General features: G+C 47.3%; 1 protein-coding gene across 5 annotated transcripts in view; it reads left to right on the top strand.

The window, feature by feature from the left end:
* Positions 1–26,174, top strand: part of ILDR2 (immunoglobulin like domain containing receptor 2) — a 39,648-nt gene extending 13,474 nt beyond the window's left edge. For 2 of the 5 annotated variants that reach the window (XM_064643475.1, XM_064643469.1), the window contains exons 4-10: positions 7,608–7,664; positions 11,985–12,131; positions 12,876–13,052; positions 18,152–18,268; positions 19,624–19,834; positions 20,777–21,467; positions 22,295–26,174. In XM_064643475.1, coding sequence (XP_064499545.1) covers positions 7,608–7,664; positions 11,985–12,131; positions 12,876–13,052; positions 18,152–18,268; positions 19,624–19,834; positions 20,777–21,467; positions 22,295–22,330 — 1,436 coding nt within the window. In that variant the 3' untranslated portion in view covers positions 22,331–26,174. The remainder of the gene's footprint in view (positions 1–7,607; positions 7,665–11,984; positions 12,132–12,875; positions 13,053–18,151; positions 18,269–19,623; positions 19,835–20,776; positions 21,468–22,294) is intronic. The other 3 variants (XM_064643472.1, XM_064643482.1, XM_064643478.1) reach the window with 3 other exon arrangements.
* Positions 26,175–26,592: the final 418 nt, after the last annotated feature.

Here is a 26,592-nt window from a genome sequence, read left to right as displayed (position 1 = left end):
GAAGACCAGTGTCTTTTTGCTTAGTCAGGGTCTTTACTCTCTCTGATGGAAGCAGTGCAGGTGAGGGAAGAGGGAGAGTAACCTCTGCGCCTCCACAAGAGGAGATTGACCGGTAGTGAACTTCCTGTAGAGTGAGGGAAGAATTTAAATAAAAAGTACTATTACACACTTATTATATATAAAATACATATTTTAGACCTTATTGCTTTCTAAAACTACCTGAAAGGAGGTTGTAGCAAGGTGGAGGTCGGTCTCTTCTCTCAGGCAACAAGTGACGGGACAAGAGGACGTGGCCTCAAGCTGTGCCTGGGGGGTTCAGGTTGGACATCAGAAGGAATTTCTTCACAGAAAGGGTTGTTAAATATTGGAATGGGCTGCCCAGGGAGGTGGTGGAGTCACCATTCCTGCAGGTGTTGAAGTAAAGACTGGATGTGGCACTCAGTGCCATGGTCTGGTTGACCTGGTGGTGTTCGGTCACAGGTTGGACTTAACGGTCTCAAGAGTTCTTTTCCAACCTAAATGATTCTGTGATTCTCTGATATATGTGTATTTTGATGGTCTTTGGAATCTCCAGATGGAGTGTAGTGTGCTGGAAGCTGTATGAGCTCTGCTTCTGCTGCAGCAGGACTGGACAGAGCTTAGCAATTCCACAGCACGAGCCAAGTGATGCTCTCTGCACTCATGTGCTTTACTAGAAATGTAGAACCTTTGCTGACATTATAGCTGGGCTAGTGAATCCATTTGCAACTTTGTATGTTTTTATTTTTTAGAACTAATGCGATTGAATCTAAAAGGCTGAATGCAACAGTTTAAAAAGTGCGTTTCTGTCATAGTAGCTATCAGCTAGTGTCCTGCTTCTTGAAACACAGTGCTATTAATCATGTTGTTGTTCCTAGCCGCTGTGTACTGCTTTTTATATGAGAATGTCAGTGGGCTTCAGTAAAGTAATTCATTGCAGCCTTTCTGAAGGAACTGCACATGTACCAGTGCAGTGGGTACAGGGTGCCTGCCTGCAGTACCCTTCACACTGGAAGTACAGGGCAGTGTCAGGGGATACCCCATTCTTCATGTGATCTTCTCACATCAGGAGGCTGTCCAGCTTAGTTGCATGGGATTGTGCATAACCCAGTAAGCCTTCCCAAGAGCCAGAATTTACTAACCAGGTGCAGGGTCCTGTGGGAGCTCCTTGCCGGGCTGGTGCAGCTGTAGAGCAGTGGCTGTAGGTACAGCTCAGCTCAGCTGGGTACCCTGAGATGTGTAGGTCTGTGCAGGCTCAGCAGTGTTTGCATTCTGAGAGTTTACGTAGCTTAGACATGCTTCATGAAACAGTGGCTTCATTTCCAAGGACCTGTCAAGTTCTTGGAAGAGGCAGGAAAGGGCTCCACTAATCCCAGTTGTTGGTTTGATACTTTGGGTAGTGATCCCTATGCTTTGCTAGACAGCCATTGCCTGTGCTCTTTTCCCCTTCATTTGGGCAGCAAATACTATATAAACTATATATTAGTGAAATACTACTTTATAATTAATCACAGAATCATTAAGGTCAGAAAAAAAATCAAGTCCAACCTTTGACCAATCATCACCTTGTCAACCAAACTACATCAGCAAGTGTCACATCCAGTCATTTCTTGAACACCTGCAGAGATGTTGACTCCATCACTTCCCTGGGTGGCCTATTCTAATGCCTGACCATCCTTTCAGTGAATAAATTCTTCCTGATGTCCAACCCGAACCTCCTTTGGTGCAGTTTGAGGCCATTGCCTCTTGTCCTGTCACTAGTTGCCTGCGAGGAGAGGCTTCCTGTCTACAACCTCCTTTCAGGTAGTTGAAGAGAGTGGTAAGGTCACCTCTGAGCCTCCTTTTCTCCAAACTGAACAGCTCCAGCTCCCTCAGCCACTCCTCCTAACACTTGTGCTCCAGACCCTTCCCCAGCTCTGTTGCCCCTCTCTGGACTTGCTCCAGCACCTCAATGTCTTCCTTGTAGTGAGGGGCCCAGAAGTGGACACTCTCTGGGCTGGACCATCCAGCCAGTTCTTAACCCAGCAGATAGTGCCCCTGTCCAAGCTGTGGGCTGCCAGCTTCTCTGGGAGGATGCTGTGGGAGACAGTATCAAAGGCTTTGCTGAAGTCCAGCTAGGGTACAGCCTTACCCTCATCCTCCCAAGTGGGTCACCTGGTGGTAGAAGGTGATAAGGTTGGTCAGACAGGACCTGCCTGGGTTTTTGTAAATCCGTGCTGGCCGGATCTGATCCTCTGGTTGTCCTGTGACTGCCATGTCCACCCACCAAGGTCAGGCTGACAGTTTATCAGTTTTTTTATCAGTTCCCCAGATAAACCTTTTAGAACCTTCAGCTTCTCCCATTGTTGTCCTTTAAACAACAACAATTAGCACTTGAGGTTTTTGTTGGTTTCCGAAGAGGGCACTTAACAAGGGTAAACTGCCAACTTCGGTAGTTTGTATTACCAGCCAATATCTATACAGGCTAACCCCAAAATTTATCAGTGTCTTAACACCTATAGGTAGGAAAGAATGTAGATACATACATACACAGCAAATTGTGCTGTAATTAACGTACTAATAGAGACATGTGTTGGCTTTCAGAGAGGACAAATCTCTACTGGGACACGTGTGTACGATGTGCAATGCTAATAAGGCAGTTCTTACTCAGCAAAGTGACTCAAAAGCTGGTATAAATATAGCCAGGTTTGGAGTCTCTTCTGTGCCAGGAGGGACTGTATTATAAAAGTCGACATGATTTTGGAGATTGAAAAGTTCTTGGCAAAACTCTCCCTTACAAGACGTTGGTTTTAGGATTGTGCTCTGATTTGCTGAAAAACTGCCAGTAGCATCTGAGCCAGTGCTCGGTCACAGGAGCTGGCAGAGATACGTACTGGGGATGAGAGGGCCAGATCTCAGCCGGGGAGATGCCTGTAAGGAACTTCAACGGAGAGGGCTTTGTCGACCTTGAGCTGCACTTTCGGGACCAAAGGTGGGTGGTGCCAGCAGGCAAAGGAAGTGATTGGCACAGGAGCCTTCCACTTAAAAATCCAGGAAAGTTGCTGATGCCAGGAAGGCTGCTTGTGCCCTCCTACCCCCAGAGTGCTCATCCTGTCCTCATTGGGCACTGCCCCAGACCACTGTGCTGCTGTCTTTGTGATCTGGTTCCAGGACCCCTAGCCCAGCCTACTCCTAGTTAGTTGTTTCACACCGTTTAGAAGTGCTACTTGTTGCCAAGGTTTTTTACCCCTCTTTTCCTCCTTATTTGTCAGCGACAGCCGCACGCTGCTCACAAAGGAGACTGGTGTGATTAAAAGACCTCTGTTACTAAGGTAGCCATGGCAACAGCCTCCTTGGAGGTCTTTGTTGCCTGCTAAAACTTTGATCTCCAAAAGGGGCTGCTGCTGTTTCTCCCTCCAATTGAAGTGAAGGATGGGAAGAAAGGATAAAGTTTACTCCGAGCAGAGGGAGCACAGAGGAACTCATTGCAGAGCCATGCTCTCCCAATAAATCTCACAGCAGCCTCCTTGGAAAAGTGTCTGATTTACAAGGGCCGCACTTCCTATCTTATGCTTTCCAGCCTCCCCTCAGGGCAGTGTCCCATGCCAGGGGCCTCTTGCTGTGGCATGGCTTGGCACATTTTTCCACCACTGAGAAGGAAATAGTTCTCTCTGTAGCTGCTGCATCCCGTGGTTCCACTGCAGCAGGTAGGGCTGCAGAAGCAGCCTTCAAAGAGGAAAACAGCTCAAAAGTTATTCCCATAGTTACCCAATATTTATCACATTTATGCAATTGCCAGCATTTACCCAGTTGCCGTTCCCATATTTACCCAATTGCCGTGTTCCTGACTGCACCTGCGCCTACTTTATTCATGCCATCATTTCTTTTCAGCTGCACCACTTACCCTAATTATTTTTGTGTCTCTTCTCTGCAGACTCTCTGCTAATTGTCTGCTTGACTCCAGGTCTTCCCTGATCTGCTGCTATTTGCTCTCCCGCTCTGTCGCCTGCCTGCCTCCTGTGTATTAACTCCTGTCCTCGCTCGCCTCCGCTGTGTCTCTGCACCTCCTGGAGCTGCTCTGCGTCATCCCCTCAGCTTTTCCTCTCCCATTCCTCCTCCTGTGCTCTACTGCTGTGCTTGCACAGAGCAGACGGGGGGCTCATGGGCTCCCTGGCACTTCAAGGCTGGCTGGGGCCTGGGGCGTGTGAGGTGCCTGGTGAGAGGTCACTTTGGGCAGGTAAAGCCCCACAGCAGCGTGGTGGGAATAGAGATGGCACGTGTCCCAGATCCTTTCTGGAATGAGGACAAGCTCCTAGCTCTGACACAGTCACCTGGGACAACCCTGGTAAACGGGGCCGTTTTCTATTCACTCTTTTCTGCCGGGACTGTCGAGGTGGTGGGAGCTTGCACAGAGGACACGTAGCTCTTGTGGGTGGGAGCACAGAGCTGTGACTCAGCAGCTGTGCCCAGCCATGTCTTGGAGTGCCTGCAGCCTTTACTCAGCTGGGCAGAGCTGCTGTGCAGATGTGGTGTGGCCAGGTGGTCTCTTGGCAGGACCTTCTACTAAATTGTTTCCTCCCCACCAGTTGCTGTTTAGCCCCAGCCTCCACCTTAAAGTTTCCTTAAAAAAAATGAGAGAAGTGAGGTGAGCTTAACACCCATGGAAGGAGCATCCTTGGCACGGAGAGCTGGATGAGTGCTGTGACCATGTCCTGGCTGGTTTTACAGCTATGGGTCCAAAAGGAGACCCTGCTCCCTGTATTTTGGGCACTGTGCAACCCACTGGGGTGCTGTCCCAGGATCCCCTCTGCTGGCCACTGCCTGGCTCTGGGGTGTGCCCATGTGTAGGCCAGGCTTGCACAGGCCAGGAGGCAAGAGCCACTGGCAGCCCTTGCCCCTTGGTGCTGCCCTGTCCCTGTGCCTGCTGGCAGCCGGGGTGGGGGTTTTGCTCCACTTGTTGCTGGCGGCAGCAGCAGCAGCAGAGTGAGGAAAGCTGCCTTCAGTGAGGGACAATGGCAGGAGCCTCCCGTTGCTGAGGCAACCACGGGTGGCCTCGGCCTGTTGGCTTCCCTGAACGAATAGTGTGGGGAAGGTTTATCAGAGAATTAGTTCAGCCCAGGGTGGGGAGGGGTCGGAGCTGTGGAAGGCTGCTGGGGGCACGCAGTCCAGAGGCAGCATTGTGCTCGCTGACTATCAGCTGGGGTAGTCGAGGCAGCAGAGCTCAGGCTGAGCTATGGTGGTGTTTGCTGCTGCCTCAGGTCCTCCCAGGCTTTGTGCATCCCTGCTGGTGGCTCTGGGGCCCCCAGGGCTGTGTGAGCCCTGCTGCCAGGGCAGGGATCCAAATTCCCCAGGCAATGCTCTGATGAACCAAGTCGGGCTGCACGAGCAGGGAAATACTTGACTGCTTGTAGGTAGCACAGAGGAACCACTTTGGTTGTCTTTGTAATGACTTAGCAAGTTCTCAGGCACTGTTTTTTTGAGGGATGCTTCTGCCCCTTGGTCGTGTAGTTCCTCTTGGGGATCAGAAGGTACCATAAGACCCAGCACTAGCAGGGTTCAAGGCTCTTCAGGTAGGTTCAAAATAAAGCAGGCACCTATTTGGTGATGGCCATTTGAGATGGAGTTTTTGCTCCTTATAGGTGTCACTCCTTTACCTTTGTTAACATGGATTCAAGCCCTAAATTAGCTGTTTACCTCCAGCTGTTTATCCATTGACATCTACTCTCAAACTGGGGCTGCATGTGAGCTTGTGCAGAGATGATAACACATGGGAGGCAAGCTACATGCTCATGTCTGCCCATATGTTCTGCATGCATGTGGTTCATGCGTGTGCTCTTTGCATACACACACACGCACAGAGGCCTGTGAAAGGACTGCTTGGGGTTTTTTTTGTGAAAATAAGGAATATATTTAATGTGCATGTGGAACATACTGTAAATCTAGGACACTGTCATACAAGGCATGCATTTGGTGCACGTGTCTGGATCCCACCTGTGGCACCCAAGATTTAAGCCACACATATGTTGTATACGTGTCCATATGTTTTGTGAGCAGAAGGCATACAGGAGCACGTTCCCACAACACACTAGTCATGGGTGGTTTGGACACAGAAAATGGACTGCAAAGAACATCATGAAACTCTTTGTAAATGTAGATGAAAACGTTGCAGTGGACTGATGGCAAGAGCCCTCCCTCAAAGTGGTAAATGGGGAACAATTATGTGAAACATCACCATGCTGTCTTTTGCTAAGAGTTCAGGACCACCTCATCATGATGGGCGTTACTGTGAGTACTAGTCAGCTTTGATGAGTTGCAACTGGCTGCAAAGCACTGCCTGCACTCAAGAGTATGTTCATTATGGCTCCAGCAGGCTTCCTTGTGGATTTTTGATCTCTACAGAGCCTCTGCTGAAGCACTGAGAAAGAAACAGACTGGGAATTTGATTGTAATGTGCTTCAAGGACAGACTAGAGGCCAAGGAATTTGGGATCCACTTCATCAATCATTGTGTCTGAGTGCTGCTTAGTACAGGACCTGCAGGGCCTGTGGGGAGGTTAAAGGTAGCTTTCTACCACTTTTGCATTGGCTTACCCTTAGCTGCGCCTGTTATGTTACACCCACAGGTGTGTGTCCCTCCTCAGAGTGCAGCTCTCCTGCCTTGTGCATGTCTTTAAAAATCCCAGCATGATCCTGGTGCCCTGTAGAAGAGTTCACAGCACAGCTGCACGGCCGTTCTGCCCATGCAGGTGTGTGTAAATTATAGCTGAACACTGGGCAGGATGTTTGCTGTGCGTTGGAAATATCCCAGACATTCAGTGCCAAAACAAATAGGCACCAGGCTGCCCTTGGGCTTGGATTTTGTTTGTTTGTATTTGGCTTTAAATTTTGAAGTTGACTTGCCTTTGTGGGTTTTTTTTTCCCCCTTTTGCAAAATGACTCCACACAAATTTCCACAGAAATCCTCCCCTGGCTGGTTTGCTTCGCTTGGGAGCTGGGCTTTATGACATAGTCTCACCAAGTTCCTCGTGCATCTCCAAATAATTAGCACATAGGCACAGTCATGCTTCAAACCTCATTTCGTGGAGCTGTCTGTGCACTTGCAGAGCCCCACACGGAGAGCACCACCCACGGGTTTTGGATGCATGTGTCTGATTTATCAATGGCCTTGGGCTAAAGATGTTTCACATCCACAGAAACTACATCAGTGCATTTCAAAAGTAAACAAAGTCCTTCTGTTTGAGGACTGTTGTGTATTTCCAGGAGCTTTTTGCATGCATAGAGCATATCTCCAGAAAGATGTCACCATGTAACCATGCTAAAGGGACTCCTTTTTCTTGTCATTTTGTGCCTAGATTGGAGAAGCTCTGTTCCAGATTCTTTCCCCCCAGCTCTGCTGATAAAGATAAAATGCAAGGACACAGAAATGGCAGAAGTGCAGAGGCAGACACCAGGCATCGAGCAGGATGACATCTCTGGTTGATAGGAATTCACATAACACAAGAGTGCAAGTGGGCTGATGAGGAAGGGAACTGGAGGCTAAGGCAGGGGCTGGGGAGTGTGTTTTTCTTGCAGTAACCTCTCTCCTTGTTCTCCTCCTTCTGTCTTTTCTAGGCAGGACAGGGCTGCTTGCTGATCTCTTGCCCAGTTTTGCTGTGGAGATTATGCCAGGTATTCAGTCATTTCACCCTTCAATACCCATTCCTCTGTCACCTTGTCTGTTTATCCTCCTGCAGCATCTTTATGTGTGTACATTTCACTCATATGTGTGGGGATAAAGAGAGAAAAACCTGTCACTTAGTGGGAAAGTGTGTTGGGTTCAGATCTGAGAGAGCTGATGCTGGGCCGTGCTGGGAGCCAGTACAGAGATGGTTGATGTCATGCCAGGATCAGTGTGAGAACAGAAATGCCAGTGCTGTTTTGGGGACGTTTTGTGTCAGGCTCTCTGCCCTCCCCCAGCACAAAGGTAACGCTGCTCCAGCCCACGAGACCTCGACAGCCCCGTGCAGCTCTACCCCTCAGCTACTCCTGTGCAGTAACCTCAGCTCCCCAGACCCTGGCTTGTGGCACTGCCACAGCCATTGCCACAGTTGGTGGCACAGGAGGTGCTAGAAATAGAACACTGGCTAGCAGCCCATCAGTGGCACAGCCTCCCTTGTGCTGCATGGCCAGGGCACCATCTTGGTAACACCAGGTGGTTGGAGCAGACGTGAGAGCTCCGTGCCCGCGATGGATCCCTTGTTAGCCAAACTAGCGAGGGCCACCAGTTCTGGCACTGCTTGCAGAGGAAACAGAGACTGTGCAACAGATTGTCCTTGAAAGGGAAAAGCTGTGAGAACATTTAGCCCTTGAGTCATCTGATCATTCCCTGATGGTGCCCAAGGAGCATTTCTTTCACACGTTTGGGCAAAAATGCGACTTCACAGAAATGTGTGAAGCTATTTTCGAGTCTGTCCCAGAGATGCAAACGGAGAGAAGGCAGACACTCACCCACCTCCAGTGTAACCCAAACCTCCCTAGAATTTCTGCATAGCAGAAGAGGGATTGGTCTTTTCAGCATAGACAGCAGTTGATTCTCTATTGCCTAACACTTTTTCCGCCATTATTTACAATTTTATTGAATGGGTATAAAATTCTTGTGTGTTAGCCAGGTAGTTTTCTGATACCCCTACTGCACGGGTAAACAAGAAAGTGTAAGATGCAGGAGCAAAACACTTTTCAGCTGTTAGCATTGCCTGTTACCTGAACAAACAAAAGCAGATACTTCTGCAAGCACAAACCAGTAGTTTCCAGGCAGCAAGGACACACAGCACTTCAGCTTGGTGGTCATTTGAATCCCAGCGTTGCACAGTTGTGTCAGGAACTGGTTGAACCCCAGTTTTGTGCATGCAGGAGGAGCCAGCAGGCTCTTCTGCTGTTTTCTTAACGTCGTCAGAGAAGCAAAAGGTCTGACTTCCTATGGAGTAAAATTGCTGCTGACTCCTAGGTCCCAGTGGTTGTGACACTGATTTCAAACATCCACTTCTGGTGCTGAGTATCTGGCACTGTGCAAGGTACACAGTAACCCGACGCCCTTTGGTACTCTCAGGATGTCTTCAGGCAGACCACAGATACTCTTGCAATGGACTTGATGTGTCTGTTTTTTTTCTTCTGCTGGGCTTTTATCCTTTATGGAGTGGTTGTGAACTGTTCACTAACAGCTCTGGAGATCTGACATCTGAGCTTCATTGCGTAGCTGTGGCTGGCCACTTGTGTCATGCCACCTTCTGTTTCGCCACCTTCTCTGTACCCACGATGGTTGTAGAGGACAAGATGAGAACACGACAAAAGAAAAAACCACTGAGCTGTTGCCCTGCTCAGATTGGCATAGGTTAGGAAGTACAGGACTGGAAAGCATAGTCTGGCTTGCTGTCTTGCTTGCCAGCCATGTAATTTCATCTTTTCCATAAGCTTAGCCGGGTAGTCTGGGTTTGGCCTTTCCCATTGGATCGCTTTCTTTGATGTGCTTCTTTCAGCTTCTCTCTACATTCCTGATAGCCTGTTCGTGCCCATTTCTGTAAGACCTTTAACTATAATTCCTGCTTTTCCTCCTGCATTTGTCCTCCTAGCATATTTATGGGCAGCAGCCACGTCTGCCCTCAGCCTTCTTTTAAATGGACTAACTCAGGGAGCTCCAGCTCCCCTGCTGCAAGGCAGGCTCCCGAGTCCCTTCATCCCCTCAGATCCCTGCTTGGCATCAGCTCCAACTCAAATTCATCTTTTCTTCTACAAAGATGACCAGAGCTGTACTATACAACTTCAGATGAAGTTACATGGAGGGGAGACCTTGTGTGATGGCATTAATATTTCCTTAATGCTACTGGAAATTCCTCCCTTATTGGGCATAGGATTGTGTCTGCCATTTTTTGTGGCTGTATTGCATAACTGGTGGCAGTTCTCTTGTGATGGAATAGTATACTGGATCATTTCTCTTGTTTTTTGGTTGTTTTCAGCTAGTGATGTCCTGATCAGAACAGAAGTTGTTCTTAATCTTTGAACCTCTGACCTTGAAAGTATTGCTGCGTACCTTGAAATTCAGGATATTGCTGCATTTCACATTTCTTATTGTAGGTCCCAGGACAACTGGCCCTTTCTGTAGCACATCCCAGTCTTCATTTTTATTGACAATGCATCCCTACTACTTCCTGTCAAGATATATTAACATATTCTTATATTCTGTGTCAAGGTAAATAATGAAAATATTAAGAAAAATAGCTGCAAGAACCAGCGCTTGAGGAACTGTGTCAGTAATCTCTCAGCTCCTGCTTTTCCATTCATGAATGCTTCTCTTCTCTTACTCGTTAGCAGAATTATTCTCAGCATGTAGTAAGTGCACTGAAAAAAAAATAATTCCACGGAGACCAAAATTAACTGCAAAGTTAAATGAAATTTGTCTGTTTCAGCCAAAAAAGAAATAAAATATTCAAAAAAAATAGAAAACATTTCACTTCACACATCTGAAATGAAGTGTTTTGACTTGTAGATGCCAGATCTTTGACTGACATTTTTTAAAGGAAATTTTAAATTCTAGATTTAAAATGGCATTAAAAAAAGAGGAATTCTTTGTAAAAGAGTTAAGGAAAACTCCAACTAAGCAAAGAAACGTACTTTTGTTCAAACACAATTCTGTGGATGGATCAAAAACGTCTCCTTCTTATTTTTGTGTTTTATTAAGAACTAGAAAAAATTCTGTTTTGATTGGTCCAAGTGGAACATTTCTCCTTGACTTGTCAGCCTAGGCGTGCAGGTGAGGGGTGCACTGTTTTTCCAGTGTGATTCTGTGTGCACGTTGCAATCCTTGTATCAATACTTCTTCATCTTGGATAGTGATGTGCCAGGAGATCCTTTAGAGAGCTCTGGACATCTTTTGGAAATAGTGGTCTGCTGCTTTTTTTGTCTGGGGTGGAGATAAACCCTACCCCACTGCAAAGCAGCCCCACCACGTCTTTATCTGTTTTTTTTACCATTTCTCCAAGGTGGTTGAATAACACCTGGAGTCTTTCCCCACCAGTGATCTGGCTTCTGGATAGGTCTGTGTATCTCTCTGACATAAAACCAACTCTAGGCTTCCTGTATGTTCAGAATCTTGAAATTTCTCAGCCCAGATGTGTTCACTGATCATTCCCTTAGTCTGTGGAATTCCCACATGGAAGTAGGTGCAGCCCTGTGCTCGCAATCCCCTGCAAAGTGCAGTGTTCAGATGCAGAGCTGGGAGCTGCCCTGGCACAGGCTGGGCTCCTCTTCCAACCCCATCCTGGTTTTTGTGGACCAGCTCTTCTGTGCTTTCATTTGTAGGGTGTTTTTCAGCTGCTCCCTTTTGGGGCTTGGCTCAGACATCATCTGAGGCTTCAGTGGGGGGGAAAAAAAAGTGGTTGTTGTGTTTCCTGGCTGGCTGCAGCGCCTGAATAGGATGTTCGCTCGGCGCATTCAAAAGAATAATTGCATGCGTGGGCCTTGCTGCAAAGGGGCAGGCCTGGCTCATTTACTGGGCTATTTATAGCGTGCTTTTCACCATCTAGTTTGTCCCATTAAAACCAGAATGTGGGTAGGGAACAAACACATAAGCAGGGCATGAACATGGCCGAGAAGAATGAGTCTTTGATGAGATCCAAATGCTAATGGAGCACGTCCTGTGGCATTCTCATGAGTCTGCTGAGGGGTGACGGGTTTCTGGGCTGGGGAAGGGTAGCTCCTGCCTCTGTGCTGCTTGTTTCTCAGCCAGCCAGAGGTGGTGCCAGAAGGGACCACATTTCTGTAGCTCCATTTCTCACTGTCATGTGCCATTTGGACACAGAGGAGGACCTAGTCCTGGATCCCCAGGGAGCCAGTCCACTTCTGCTATTCACCTGTCTGTTTTGTCCCCGTGCTCTCCGTTGGGAGGATGTTGCTGACCTCCCTTCCACAGCAGTGTGCAATCCTGTAAGTATCTTCTTTTCTCCCCTTGTTTTCCAGAGTGGGTCTTTGTGGGCCTGGTGATCCTGGGGGCGTTCCTGTTCTTCCTCCTGGTGGGGATCTGCTGGTGCCAGTGCTGCCCACACAGCTGCTGCTGTTACGTCCGCTGCCCCTGCTGTCCTGAGTCCTGCTGCTGTCCCCGGGCACGTGAGTGACCCTGCCCAAGCCTGGTGCAAATCTTCTGCTGTACTGCTTCAGCTCCATGGCAGAACAGGAGGAGAATCTGCTAATAATGCTTCCCTTGCCCTGAGCACTTTGCTTGGCTAAAGAACTCGTTCTTAGGGAGTGAACCATCTGACCTATTACTCAATGCTTGAGCGCTCAAAGTTAATTACAAATGTAATTCCCCAAGCCCTCCTTGCCTTGGCAGCTGTGCCTGCTTCTCCAAAGTGTCATGCTCCCATTCCAAAGTTGTTGTTGTGTCAGTGAATGTTGTGGGTCAGAGCTAAGAGCATCCTGGGAGGCTTCCTCCTGGCAATGCAAAGCAGCTGCCCTCTACAACAGTGCAAAATCCTTGCAACCCAGCAAGGTTCCTGGTCAGACTCAGTCAGATCTGTCAAGTTCCATGAGCCTCATCCCTGCTGCTTAGGTCATCAGCTGTTTTTAAAGCTGAACTGCCACTAAATCGTGGCAGTGGTAGTGGTGGCTGTAACACTCTTGAGTGTCTTTCTGGGCATCTCGCAGTGCTCGTTCAACCTGCTGTGTGACTTTTTTAAACTCCCCTCAATGCCCTTTGAGGCTCAGAGAAATTCAGGTTGGTTCTTTTTAAATGCATTTGTCTGGTTGTCTCCTGCTGTGTTGTCACCTGTGATGTGTGCAGGTTTCGGCCACGTGCTGTGAGGGTCTGTGGGGGCTGCTGTGACACTGACTCTTGTTCTTTTTCTTTTTCAGTGTATGTAGCAGGCAAAGCAGCAAAAGCTGGGTACCCTCCTCCAGTCTCTGCCATGCCAGGTCCATACTACATCCCCAGTGTTCCTGTAGCTGGTGTCCCATCGCCTGCTGTGCTGATGGATAAGTCGCACCCCCCTCCCTTAGCCCCAAGTGACGCCAGTGGAGGAAGCCAGAATGGTAATTTGCAGTGCCAGGCACAGCATTCAGTGCCCTTTACTGGGAGCAGGGCTGGGAAAAGGAAGAATGATTGTCACTGGTCGAGTGGTGTGAACGGAAGAAACACAGAGAAACTGCATTTTAATCTTGTCTCTGACAATGACATTTGCATCCCTCAGGGCCACACGGTCCAACTTTTCTAGTGCCATCAGCACAGTGTCAGTCTGTGGATCCCCAGTTACATCAGCAGGGAATGGGAGGCCAAGTTCCTGTACAGGACCCCTCTCGTTACTGCTGCTGCTATTTACTTGCAGAGGACAAAAGGATGATTTCAGGGGAACAGAGGCAGTGGCCATTTTCCCCTTAGAGCTGATGCCTTGCAAGCTGCTTTCTCTTTGTAAACTCTTCTTCCTACCCTCTGTAGGGCACTGCTTGGTAGCAGTTTTTGCTGCAGCATGTTTTACTGTTCCCATGGCCTTTTGGGCAAAGGAACCTACTCCCTTGGTGTTTTCTGCCCAAGAGCATTTGGGGCTGGACCCCGTCCTTTGCCTTACAGAAGTCAGTAGGGCACTTTTTTCTTCAGCCTTTGCATTTGTGCAGTGTGAGAGATGAAAGGCTTCTAACTAGAAAGGAGTTGTGCATCAGTGTCAGACACAGACTGTCACTATGATGACTCTGTCTCGTTGAGGGTCACTTCTGCTGCCATCAAGGAAAAAGAGGGCAGCTATTTAGCCACACACATTTCAGGATCGGAGTGGTGGTCTAAAGTCAAACAAGCTGCTGCAGAAATGGGTTTTACCCATGTAGAGTCACCACTGATCCAGCTACATGTCTGATTTCAAAGCACCACACTAATTATCAATTGTCAAATTTGCTCGTGACAGTGTGTTGATAAAACATATGAAAAGACAAGATTAAGTAGCATAATCAATTAATTAAGTTTTTGGAACAACTCTACATGTCCTTCTGCTGCCCCAGTCAGTATATTAACCTTTCTAGAATTACGAAAAGTATTTTCCTTCAACAATCATAATTTATTTTGCCACTGAAATCAAAACAGCTCTGGAATGGAGCACTTTAAAATAGGAAATAAATCAATCATTGATCCAAAGCAGAATGTATCTGATTCAAAAACCTTTGTCAGAAAATGATGAATGACACCGCAGTGCTTAATTTTTTTTCTCCTGTGAAAAATGTCACTGCATGTAGAGCGTGGTGGTGGCTGTGGGAACTCGAGGGATTTTTTAAGAGTCAGATCACAGCCCCAGTCTTTTCTCTGCTAACAGAGCACAAGTGCAGAATGAAAAACTGTGGATGTGTTTGGTAACCAAACAGAATAGCTCTTAAATTTGCATGATGATTACACAGAAGGATGCATTTATTATATAATCCAAATCAGGTGTCTGGACTCAATCCCTCACCTCAGGACTTGACGTGAAATACTATGCATTGCAAATAAAAACATTACCACAGAATTTTAACCTTTGTGGCAAGACAACAGAGGTTCTTAATTTCTTTTTTATTATTATTATTTTAATTAATTTATTTTGCAAGAATGTGGACGAACCCTTAGTCTTGATCATGCACCTCTTGTTCCTTGAACTGTGGAGCTAAGGAAGGGTTATAGCATGTATCCTGTTCCTTGTCCCTTAAGTTCCTTCACAAAGCCAGAATATCCCCTAATGACAGGCTGTGGAAGAGAAAACATTATGTGGCTTTTCCATGCTACTTATTTGCTGGTTGGCCAGACAGCAAGCTAAACAAAACAGGTGATGGTTGAGTTTATAGTAAGGACCTTTTCTCAGAAGGAGCAGTAATCATGGTCTTTGTGTCCTCCACACAGCCAGTGTAGGTCTGATGTGAAACCTTTTATCTTTGAGAGTTCAACCTTTCTGTCAAGTCCGTTTAGAAAAGCAGGATCAGAAGTGCTGGGGGACAGAGGATGGAGCCTAAAAAGGTTAAAAACTACAGCCTTTGCCCTAGATAGATTCTGTGCTTAAAAATGACCCCTGTGAGGGGATCTAGTGAGCAAACTCAGGCATGAGGATGTTTACAAAATTTGTCCAGGGTTATATAAAAGCCATATGACAAAGCTCTGATTAAGCCTAGGAACTCCATCCTAAACTTAGGGCTGAATAAGGAAAAAAAATCCCAAAACCTTTAGCTCTCTTATTTAGAAGTGTTGGCAACACATAGTTTAGAATTCATGCTCTATTTTAAATCCAGAGGTTACCTGGAGACTCTTGCATATATCCCTTAAACCCTGCACACAGGGAAGCTCTTGATCCTAGAGCTGGGCTGCAGACCTTTAACATTTAAAGTGTTTAAGGATGAGGCATCATTTATTTCCTAACCATACTTGTCTGAAAAAAATAGTAGTGCTGTCCTTTCTGGGGAGGGAAACAGCTTACAGTTTTGGCTGACTTGGTTCCACCCACAGAAGAATAAAAATAATGTCTAGTTAAACACAATTTAAACATTAGAAATCTGTGAACTGTTCCGGAGAAAAAAATATGGTCTAACAGGGAAGAACATTCTCTTCTCTTTGACTTCAGTGAATGGTTCTGGACATGTGGTCAACATCTCTGCATCTTTATTTTCTTATGATTAAGATGGGCCTAAAAGTATTCAGACCTGATTAAATGATTATGGCAATTACAGATGAAGAAAGGTTTGAGGAGGAAGCAGTAATATCTTTGGTTCTCAGATGAAGGGATAGTGAAGAGATTTAATAAGTTGAACATTATTAATATCATTATGAGAAGTTTTTAATAAATAAACATAGAGACAAAAAATGCTTCATCGGTAATGGAAAATACTTTTTATGAGCAGTTCACAGTCATCTTTGCAGATTTAAATCCAAAATTAATTTCTAGATGCTTGCAGAATTAACCAAGAAATTCATTTGCCTTTTGATACACAGCTGCAATTGCAAGTCAAGCATGAAGCCTAGCTAATTCTCCATCAGTTCCAGGAGCTATAGATGTTGCCCAAATAGATATTTGGCGCAGCTTCAGCGTGAGTAGTGGCTCCAGGGAGACAGCCTGGAAGCTGCCTGTTGGAGTTCCCCAAAGGTTATTAGTAGGTCAGAGTCATTTCCAGCTGATGGTTGTTTGCTGGCCTGTGTGTAAATGAGGTGGCAGCTTAGCTGAGCTCCTGGTAGAGACATTAGAAGAAAGAATAGTGAGAGGCCTCTTTCCTGGCAAGGTACCAGGCAGAGGCCTGCCGTGATGGGGAGGTGCAGAACTGGCCTTGCTGCTCGTGCAGTGCAGCAGGAGCTGTCTCTTCTGAGGCCACTCAGTCCAGCCCCTCATTATAGTAGAAATCTCACTTGAGGAGATGTGCTGTGCTGCTCATTTTGGAAGGCAGAGACAGGGTTCCTTCCCAGGGTTCTGTAAACCACTGTGTGCATTTTGCAGCCATTGTGCACACACTCATGGGGATAATAAAGCACAGCAGAACTCTAGACTGCAGTCAGCTAAGCTATCTGGAGCCACATTAAAAGAAGGACCCTGATAGACCCATACTGTGTTTTTACATCTAATACCTTTCCCAAGTGCAGACACACAAGGTTATTTCAAGATGTAGTCACTTAACTTACATGTGCGCAGTGAAAACCCACAGTAAAGCACTTTGCTCCTGAAGCAACCTGTGGGATTGTGACAGGGATTGTTCTACCCATTTCTATGGCACAGCCATTCCTGAAGCAGAGCATGGTAATTTGATAGTGCACAGACACAGGCACAGCTGTGTTGGACAGAAGGTGCCTAAGAATACCTCTGCCAAGTCCTTGCTCAGCCCACACAGTGCCTAGTATGCAACGTACTACCAAACCCATATGTTAGTAGCTTGATATATTGCAGTGAGGGATAAAACAGAAGGAACAGGTTGGCTCAAAACCACTCTCCAAGTGTTTAAATTGTTCCACAAGAGGAGCACTCATGCACCACTGCAGTATTCACACAAGGGAACATATTAACCCCATGCAAGGCAGACAGGTTCCATTCTATAGTGCTAAGTGAATTGTCCTTATCACAGTTCTGTAGTGAGGCTGAATTTGAGGGTTGTAGTCCTCTTTTGTACCTAGACCTGAGTTTGTGTTGGGCCTGAAATAGTCCCAGGCTGAGACCTTTCTTAAATGATCTGCTATAAAAGTCTTATTTTCTTCAAAGCCCTGACAGGTGGAGTTCTCTGCTTGCTGACTTGGGGTAGTCAGGCTGTTCATAGCTGTTGTTAGCAGGTAAGGTGTGCATGGACCCAGCCTCCCAGAGTTAAAGCTGCTGTGGCTCCAGATGTGTAGGGGCTTCTTTTCTGCACACAGGAGTGTGGAAAACCCTCAAAAAAGCTGTCCAGACTTCCCCTGTAAATGGAGTAATCCCAGGAGTCAAGCACTTAATGTATGTGTAAGACGTACCTTTTCTGTAGAGTGAAGCACATAAAGAATGCCAGAGCAGGCAGTTTCACAGCTACCAGTGGCCTCATCATGGGATTGGGTATAAATCTTAAAAAAAGTGTGATGTGCTTGGTGGGATTTGGTGTTCCCTTCTGTATTCTCTGGAGCTTCTGCTGCCACAGGCTCTTCAACCTGTGTCAGCAGAATTCGTGGTGCCGGGAGGGTGGAGTGGTCCTGCAGAGTGACAGCTCCCAAATGCTCAGCCACCTGCTGCTCCTGCAGACTGGGAGCTTACGGCCCCCGCTGCATAGGGGAAGCCTGGTCTTCTGGGACTGCTTCTCCTGTACCATGACGAATCCTTTTTGTGGTGCTGAGGAAGGAGAAAGGAGTTCTGCTTTTCTCCTCGCAATCATCTGTGGGAGTTGGAATCGCTCCGTGGCAGTGACACCACTTGATGCATTTGGCTGTACAAATTGGGCATTTCCAAAACCATTTTTGCTGTTAACTACAAACTTTCAGAGTGATGCAACTGCTACAGCTTCACATCCCACATTTTAGACGAATTTCCTCTGAAGCAGTGACTGACTCAGTCTGTTTTGACGCAGCCTACCTGCCTGCAGACATGAGCTCAATTACAGAAGCAATGTTGCTGGAATGTCTTGTTCTTAAATTGTTTCAAAATCTTAAATGTGTGTTTTCCTCCTGTGCTTTTTTTCTTTCTCCGTAGCAGTGCGCAAAGGGTACAGGATCCAGACTGACAAGGACAGGGACTCCATGAAGGTGCTGTACTATGTCGAGAAAGAACTGGCTCAGTTTGACCCAGCCAGGAGGATGCGAGAACGATGTAAGAAAGAAGCATGGTTTGTTTTTTTTCCTTCCCACTGACTGGAAAAAGACTGCAAATTCATAGTTCAGAGCTGGCTGTCTTTGCCTCAGGGTCAGCCTTTAAGGTATGATGTCCAGGATATGGTAAATGGGGCAGATAAAGCCTAGATTTTAGGTATCTACAGGTACGTTCTGATTTTGAAGATCTGATGCTTACCTAATCATTCTTAATTAGAGCAGACAAAGTGAGGGATACTGAAAAGCTCATGAAAATTGTTCACTCAGGTAATTAAACTTTTGGATCATCAGCACCTTATGCTACTTACACCTTCTACATCCTGTGGTGTGATAATAGCTGGGATATTGTTTTCACAATTTCTATACGTCTTACAGTGTAAATTACAGTCTGTAAATTCCCAGCATGGCAAAATAGGAGAGGGATGGTTTTACTGAAAACAAGTTTTGTGGGCTGCAGTGACCACAGTGTGGTTTGAAGGGTGCAGAAGGTTTGTTTGGAGTGGCTGCTGCAGAAGGAGCAGGGACTACAAGAGACATTCAAGAAGCCAGATATTGTGACACTGAGCTAACCCATGTTAGGCACCGATAGAGACTCATTTAAAAGAGACATGTGGGATGCTGCAAATCAATGAAGGTAAGGCAATGGGAATGACACTACATCAAAGCTCTTGTACAGATTAGGCATAACGAACAAATGATATATTCTTCTTAAACAGTCGTTGCTGAGCACGCTGTCTTCTCCACCCACAAACTTTACTATAAAAAGACCTCTGCAGATTGGTATGTCAGGCCTCCAGATGTCAGTGCGCTTGATGGGGTAGAGACTGACAGTAATTCAGACAGACACTTACTTTTCTCTTAATCTTTTTTTGTGGGTGTTGCTTTTGTTTTAGATGGGCAAGTCAGGGCAAATCCAGAGCCAGCCTGTCTCTCACCAGGAAAGGGGGAGGTGGCACAACTGCTGTGCTGTGCTGATGTCCCACCACACTCAGTGCCCACCTCCCAAGGCAGGGAGCTCACATGTGTTACTGAAGCAGGGCTGAGGGGAATTTCTGGAATGCAGGAACCTCATGCCATTTGCGGTATCCTTGGAATATCCCACCTGGCTGCCAGCAACAAGTTCAGAAGACCTTTAGGTCTAACAGCAGCTCTTGTGTCCAGACAGAGCTCCAGCAGTGCTGGGCAGGATTGTTCAAGGGTGTGAAGGCCTCTCATTCCATTTTGATTGTTTTTTACCAGAGGGCAGCTCAGCTTTTCTGCTGAGAAAGCTGCAGCTGAGTGCATCACAGCCTGTCCTCTCCTCCCCTCTCCCACATGCTGTCAGGCGAGGATGCCCATCTCATTTCTTTTCTGCAGATAACAACACCGTGTCTGAGCTCAGCTCGTTGCACGAGGAGGACCTGAACTTCCGCCAGCCCTACCGGCAGTCGCGGAGGAAACCCCTGCCTCCCGCGGGGGACATGGACGGGGACGCGGAATACTGGGCGGGAGTCATCGGCGGGGGCAGCACGTCCAGGTCTCAGGCTGTCTCTGATTACAGAGATGAGAGGGACAGTTACTGGCACAGGTGAGGAATCACCATGTTGGGAGGCAGCTATATCTGGCAAAGTGGTAAAGAGAGGAGAAGGGACAGATGGACTGACTGGTAGCTCTTCCCCGTTTCCTGCTGCTCTGGTTCTGCTTAGCGGGAGAGGGGGGTTAGACAGAAATAGGAAATCTGGACGTGTCGTTAGATGAGGTCAGAATGAATCTGGTTCCCACACGCCTGCTGAAGCCTACCCAGCTGGGTAAGGCTAGGTACCAGCCCCATTCCCAGTGGGATATAAAAGTGAGATTAATAGGGAACCAAGCCACCCTTCCTAAAGTGGGAAGGTACAGGTACAAATCTCTCTCCTGAGATTTGCACCTGATACCTCCAGCGCTTCCCAGTGCTGGTTCACTTTATTCAGAGTTGCACCCTGGTGCTTTGGTGCAGCAAGACTTCTACTCCAGGCCTAAAGGACTGGCACTCTGGTACCTGGAAGAGAGATAGTACATCCTTCCCGCACATACCAACAGCCCAGTCTCCCAAAAGCAATGGCAGGGATTTCCTTCCTTCAGTACTGTGCCATCTTGCCAGTTCACTGCTTAAAAATTGCCTTACTGTGAGCTTCTGAGGCTGGGTTCTTGGGTTTTCCCAGCAGGACATAAACCTACAAGCTCTGGGGCCAAGAAGAAGCAAGTCCAGCCCTGCACACTGGAGGTCAAGGGAGGTGCACTCTGGGGTTAATCTCGGGTAACCTTAGATATGCAGAGCCTGAGCTGTCTACACCGAGTTACCTTTACAGTCAGCAGAGAGAACCTGGGTCTCAAGGATGTGACACATCTCTTCCTATGGAAGATGATGGAAACAGTCCAGATGATTCATGCTCCCAGGAGTGCCTGTTTCCCTCCATTGTCTGTGCAGGCAGCCCAGGGGGACAAGCGCAGCCGGATCTTGCCCTCTAACTCTACCTCTTCCCTCCTGCAGCCAGCAGAGATCCAAGTCCGAGATGCTGTCCCGTAAGAGCTTCTCCGTGGGAGTGCCGGCTGTCTCCATGGACGAGCTGGCAGCCTTTGCAGAGTCCTACAGCCAGCGGCCCCGGCGGGCAGACAGCCAGGAGACGCGGCGCTTCGAGCGGTCGGAGTCGCACGGCGGCCGCAGCGGGGGGCTGCCCCACCAGGACAGCTCCATGGAGGAGTACTACTCCAAGCGCAGCAGAGGGAATAGGGAGCCGCTGACGGACTCGGATCGGGGCTGGTCGTACACCCCACCCCGGAGACGGGCCCACGAGGAGAAGCACCTTCCCAGGCTGGTGAGCCGGACGCCCGGAGGGAGCCAGAAATACGACCACTCCTACCTCAGCAGCGTCTTGGAGAGGAAATCCCGGAGCTACGATGAGAGCGGTGACCATTGTGCCACCCCCTCGAAGCTGAGCTCGCAGCCCAGCCAGAGAGGAGGGGGAACATACTATGCCTGGTCACCACCCTCCACCTACAAAGCCGAGAAGTCGCAGCAGCAGCCGCAGCAGCCGCCGTCGTCCCAAGAGGAGGATGAGGAGGAGGACAGCCTGCCCCCCTACAGCGAGAGGGAGCTGAGCCGGGGCCCCTCGTACAGGGCCAGGGAACAGGCCTACCTCAATGCCTCTGACAAGAAGAGGAAAAAGGACCCCAAGAAAACAGTGAGGCCATGTCTGGTGGTCCTGGTCCAAATAGGCTGAGCGGAGAGTCACCAGGCAGGGGTTACTAACCAGGGTTGATGGGCAAGGGGGTTTTCCAGGAGGGTAGAGCTTGGGGTCTGGGTGTGACTGCCTGTGGGAAGGGGGAGGTCACTGTGGGTGTAGGGGACCAGAATGGGAAATAGCTCCTAAATGGAAGTTCATAATGGAGGGGAAAGCCAGATGTGCCTGGGACTAGGGAGGTAAGGGATGTCTTTGGCATCTGTAGGCTGGTGATCCAAGATGGTGGGAGTTTATCTGGAGTTTAGAAGGATCACGATAGGGAAGTAACCTGGGGCTTACAGAAATTACAGGGCTTTGGCATTGATCCTTGTTAAGGAAGGGTTAAGAGACTCTTGTTCTTCAGACTGGGACAGGGCTGGTAGCAAGGTATGGTGTAAGAGACATCTTTCTGAAAGGGGTGACTGTTGACCCACTCCTCTGGGCTTGTGTAGGGCCTTCTATGCCAAAGGCATTCCTCACCCAGGCTACCAGCAAATGCAAAACATCCTTCCACAGTCCCAGCTAGTGAGGACTGATGAGTTCATGGCTGGTGGAGATAGGGATCTGGCTGAAGTCTGCTCCATGAAGGAGACCTTGTCACTAGAGTAGCTTGGCTGTTAGGCCTGAGCTTAAGTGGCATGTGTGAGAGAGGAATGGGTTGTGAGTGGACAAAGCTGTTGCTGTTTTGTTGTGTCTCTGTCAAAGCTTTGTCTATCTATTTGTTCTATGGGTGCTTTCCTGTTGACTTCAATCTTTCGTTGACTTCTGTCTTCTCCCTCTCTTCTCAGAATGATTTCCCAACGAGGATGTCCCTTGTGGTTTGAAGTTGTGGACATCTCATGTTGATGGGCTGGATATCACGAGGTGACTGCAGTGGAGAAGATACAGAGCAACAAGCAAGACTCTGTGACCCTTTGCAGCCATCACCTGTGGACTGTTTCAATTGTTTGTTTCATCAGGGGAGCAGAGCCTTTTGTATGAGACAGACGCCCATGAACAGCACTCGGTCTCAGAGGCTCTGGGAATCTGCCAAGAAAATGAGGCCAGGGCTCTCTTTGGCACCCTGTTTCCCAGTGCCCTCCATTCTGCACTGGAAGGCAGTCACATCCCTACTGTCCCTGCAACCCTGAACTACAAGTGGGGATGGCTTTGTGCCTCCTGCCCTGTCTCACATGCAAAGGGAGGCCTGTGCATACCTCTTGCTGTCTGCCTCCTCAGTTCTCTGGATCAAAATTGTCATCCATACTTAGAGCCATCTGTGTCATCCCCATGATGGGAGGAGGCCTTGTTCTTACAGCTGCAGACTGCCTCCAGCTGATGGGGCCCTAAATGGGAAAGAAAACTCACATCCTCTAAGAAAAGGACTGATGAGGTGTTAACTTTGATAAGGGCTGAATGGAGAAAGACAATTATGAGCTGGTTTGTTCAATATTTAGTTCTGTTCATTGTTTGATGAGAGTTTCAGGTGAGATTGATGTATTGTTTTGAAAGTGGGTCAAAGTAGCTTTTATTGTGATGAGAGCATGATGTGTTTCCCCCCTGTCCACAACTGTGTTTTGTTTTGATGCAGCTGCATTTCCTTGCAGCTGAGCTATGACCCTGTAGAGCTTCAAGCTAGAGTACCTACTCCACTGTACCATAAGCAGTGCTCTAGCCTTGCTGGTGTTCTGCTTCCAGCACCACCAGGCATCCCTGCAGAGTGAGTGGCCTTTTTGTTTTAAAGAAGCAAAAAGGGGACAGTCTCAGTGAGAAGGCAGCTGCAGACCTTCAGTCCGTGCTACTGGTATCTCTCCATTCTGGGAATTGTTTCCAGACACTGAAGAGAGCAGTAACAGCAGTGGAAAAAGAATTAAGCTCTGTGGATGGACACAAGCTTTGAAAGTCACCCTTTTCACTTAAAACCATTTCAGTCACCTTGACTGGGATGGGGTTTTAGTGGCTGTTGTCTCAGGAACAGCTGAATTTAGAAGTGAGTGCTTCACACCATTTGGAAGCCTGACATTCTTTTTTTCATAGGGTATTATGCAGTCATTTAGCTGTCAAAATCATCATGTGAAGGAAGATGATGGGATTATTTCAAGGGCCAGTATCTTGCCCCTTATTATGCCTAGAAACAACTTAGTGCCCTGTTGTGTTATGGACATTGTCAGCCTCTGAAATTACATCTTTGTTGTTACTCTGGGAATTTGGGAACCTGTCTGGCCTCAGGTGCTGATACTGGTAGTACTGTTTTGAACACAAGGTGTATTAAATCACTGCAGTTCTCCATAAAAAATGATAGATTAATTTCTGTATTACTCCTTTGCCAGGTCAGTTCACCCACCAGGAATGGTCAGGGGAGAGAAAGAATAATCTCCATAGGTCTGATGACAGCGCAGTTTTCATGTGAGAAGGTGAATTGGTGAAAGGATGGCTTTCTTCCTTATTCCCATATTCCTCTGTAGTTTTGGAAATCATAGTCCTGCGTCTTCCTGGCAGAGAAGCATTAGCCTGCAGGGACATAAAATCATGGAACCACAGAACTGTTTGTGCAGGAAGTAGTTGTTAAAGAACATCTAGTTCCAACCCTCTGCCATGGGTAGGGACATCTTCCACTGTATCAGGTTGCTCAAAGCCCTGTCCAGCTGGACCTTGAACACTTCCAGTGATGGTACATCTGCAGCTTCTCTGGGCAGCCTGTTCCAGTGCCTCACCACCCTAATAGTAAAGAATTTCTCTCTTGTATCTCCTAAATTACCGTCTTTTAGTTGCAAGTCAGTGCCCCTCTCCATTGAGGGTAAAAAGTCAAGATGGATGACATCAGATTCACTTTCCTTATTCCCCAGTGCAGTCTGGGGAATAAGGAAATCACAGAAGACCTCCAAGGGAGCAGGCATGATTTGCCCTTGGTGGAGTCATGCTGGCTGTCTCTCATCACTTCCCTGCCATCGTACGCCTTGACATAGCTTCCAGGAGGATCTCTTCCATGATCCTAGAGGTGAGGCTGAGTGATCCTAGGGTTCTCTTTTTTTTACCCCTCTTAAAAATGAGTGTGATGTTTCCCTTTTACCAGCCACGGGGAACCTGACTGCCATGACTTTTCAAATAGGGAGAGCAGCTTAGCAACTGCGTTTGCCAGCTACGTGCTTGTATTGTGGTTGGAGAGTCTAAATGCTGAGTATTTTCATCTCTTCTCATCACTGATGTGTGTTCCTAGGAAAATCCCAGTACAGTTAACAAGACGTAGGGAGGTGGCTGCCATCTGAGACCCCTGGGGCCTTGAGGAGTCTACGGAGCCACACTACATGCTGTTTTAAATTAACAGTTCATCCCTGACATATGATGGTACTGGCATGTTGATGTTTTGTTAGTCTGAAAACCTTGGGAACCCCTATGCCATGAATTTCAAGGGAGCTCAGCCTTCTATCCTTTCCATGAGACATCCAGAAGACTCAGTTTACATAGAGATTTGAAAGTGCATCTGCAACAATGACCATGTCAGAAAGGGGCCAAAAAACTGATTTTACAGTCTCTGAATACCTCTATCTTTTAATCACACTGAAAGCCTGAGCATCACAATCTCCTTTTCATATCGGTTCTGTCCCTTATCTCAGTCACTGCAGTTTATTTGATCAAGCCCTCAGCAATGAGTTGTGTGTATTAAAAATACAAGCCTTCCCCTCATTTATTTGAGTTGGTTTTGTTTGCTCAGTGCTGGTACTTTAGGGCTTCTGTACACTGTGTGTAAGAAGTTGCCATTTGTGTATCTAGCTTATAAATAAGTAGTTACAAACTAATTCTCTTAGGAGAACTCTTAATTATATAAACAACTGTTTGTAAGAACTCCTCCACATCTCTTGAATCCAAGTAGCTGGAAAAGTATTGAAGATTTTATAACTAGTGATTCCAGAAGTTTTACCAGATGATAAGAATTTCAGCCTTAAAAAAAAAAAAAAAAGAGCAGGTCTTAATTCCCTGAAGTCAGATCTGGGCAGCACCTTGCTCTAAAATTTCAGATTTCATATCTCCCCGTACAGATCTGAAGGCATTTTCATGGTTTCCATTTACTGATAGTATCTGTGCTCAGGCCATCTTTTATTTTTCCAATTAGAAATGTGTCTGCAGCAGCAGCAGGAGCAAATGGACCAAATCAAGAAGTGAGGGGTGACGTAGAGTATTTGTACAGCTACACAACCCTAATGACCCGTGACTCCTGAACGGGGGAGCAGGGGGCCAGAGGCTGCTGGAGAGCCCGAGAGGAGCCTCATGTTTCAGGAGAGAAGCAATGGTTTGTGTCTGCACCATCCTTCAGAACACCTGCAGAATGCTGGCACTGGAAAAGAACGAGCCTGGTTATTATGTGGTCTCAAATTATTATAAGTTTTCCAGTTATCGGTTTTTATTGCTGGCATAAAATTAAAATCCTTTTCGTACCAGATATGGATGTCTGGGTCATGTCAAGGACACAGATAGTTTTGTGATCTTGAAGTCACAACAACACAACAGTGGCTTGCTAAGAAGACAACTGAGGTGATTAACGAATCCTTTAAAAATAAAAGAGCCCTTAGAGCAACAGCAGGATCAAGCATCAGTGGTAGATTTGGCTGTGCTGTCAAGAAAAGTGATCTTGGCTAGTGAAAAAAAAGTTTTGACATAATGGAATGGGAAAATAAATACCAGTGGTAATGACTTCTCATCAATCCCATTATTCCTTTAGAGCACATTGTAAAAGTTCCAGTGGGTGGCTTCAATGTGAATATCCTCAGAACACTCCATTTCCACTGAGATGGAAAATTAACAAAACTAGCACTTTGAATATTTTAAACTTCTGAGAAACTCCAACATTTATAACCTGAAACAGCAAGCCAGAATGATTCAGGTCTTTGTGCTGGCATGTAATACAGGGCACTGTTGGGCATCCCTGCCTTTGTTCCTGCAGTCAGGTCAGAGATGGCCATCAGCCCTGTCCCCCAGGCTCACCTCTCCTCCCCTGCAGCCACCACTGGCAGCTCTGTGTGCCAGGTTTCCCTGTGGGGTCCCAACTTCTGCTCAGATGTCCTTCTACAGCTCACTGAATTGTGGTTTTCATTCTGGCTTGTGACTTTGG

The sequence above is a fragment of the Pseudopipra pipra genome, chromosome 2, assembly GCF_036250125.1.
Source record: "Pseudopipra pipra isolate bDixPip1 chromosome 2, bDixPip1.hap1, whole genome shotgun sequence".
In the NCBI taxonomy this organism is placed as follows: Eukaryota; Metazoa; Chordata; class Aves; order Passeriformes; family Pipridae; genus Pseudopipra; species Pseudopipra pipra.
The sequence above is the reverse complement of the archived record's forward strand: the minus strand, read 5'-3'. Positions and strand labels throughout refer to the sequence as shown.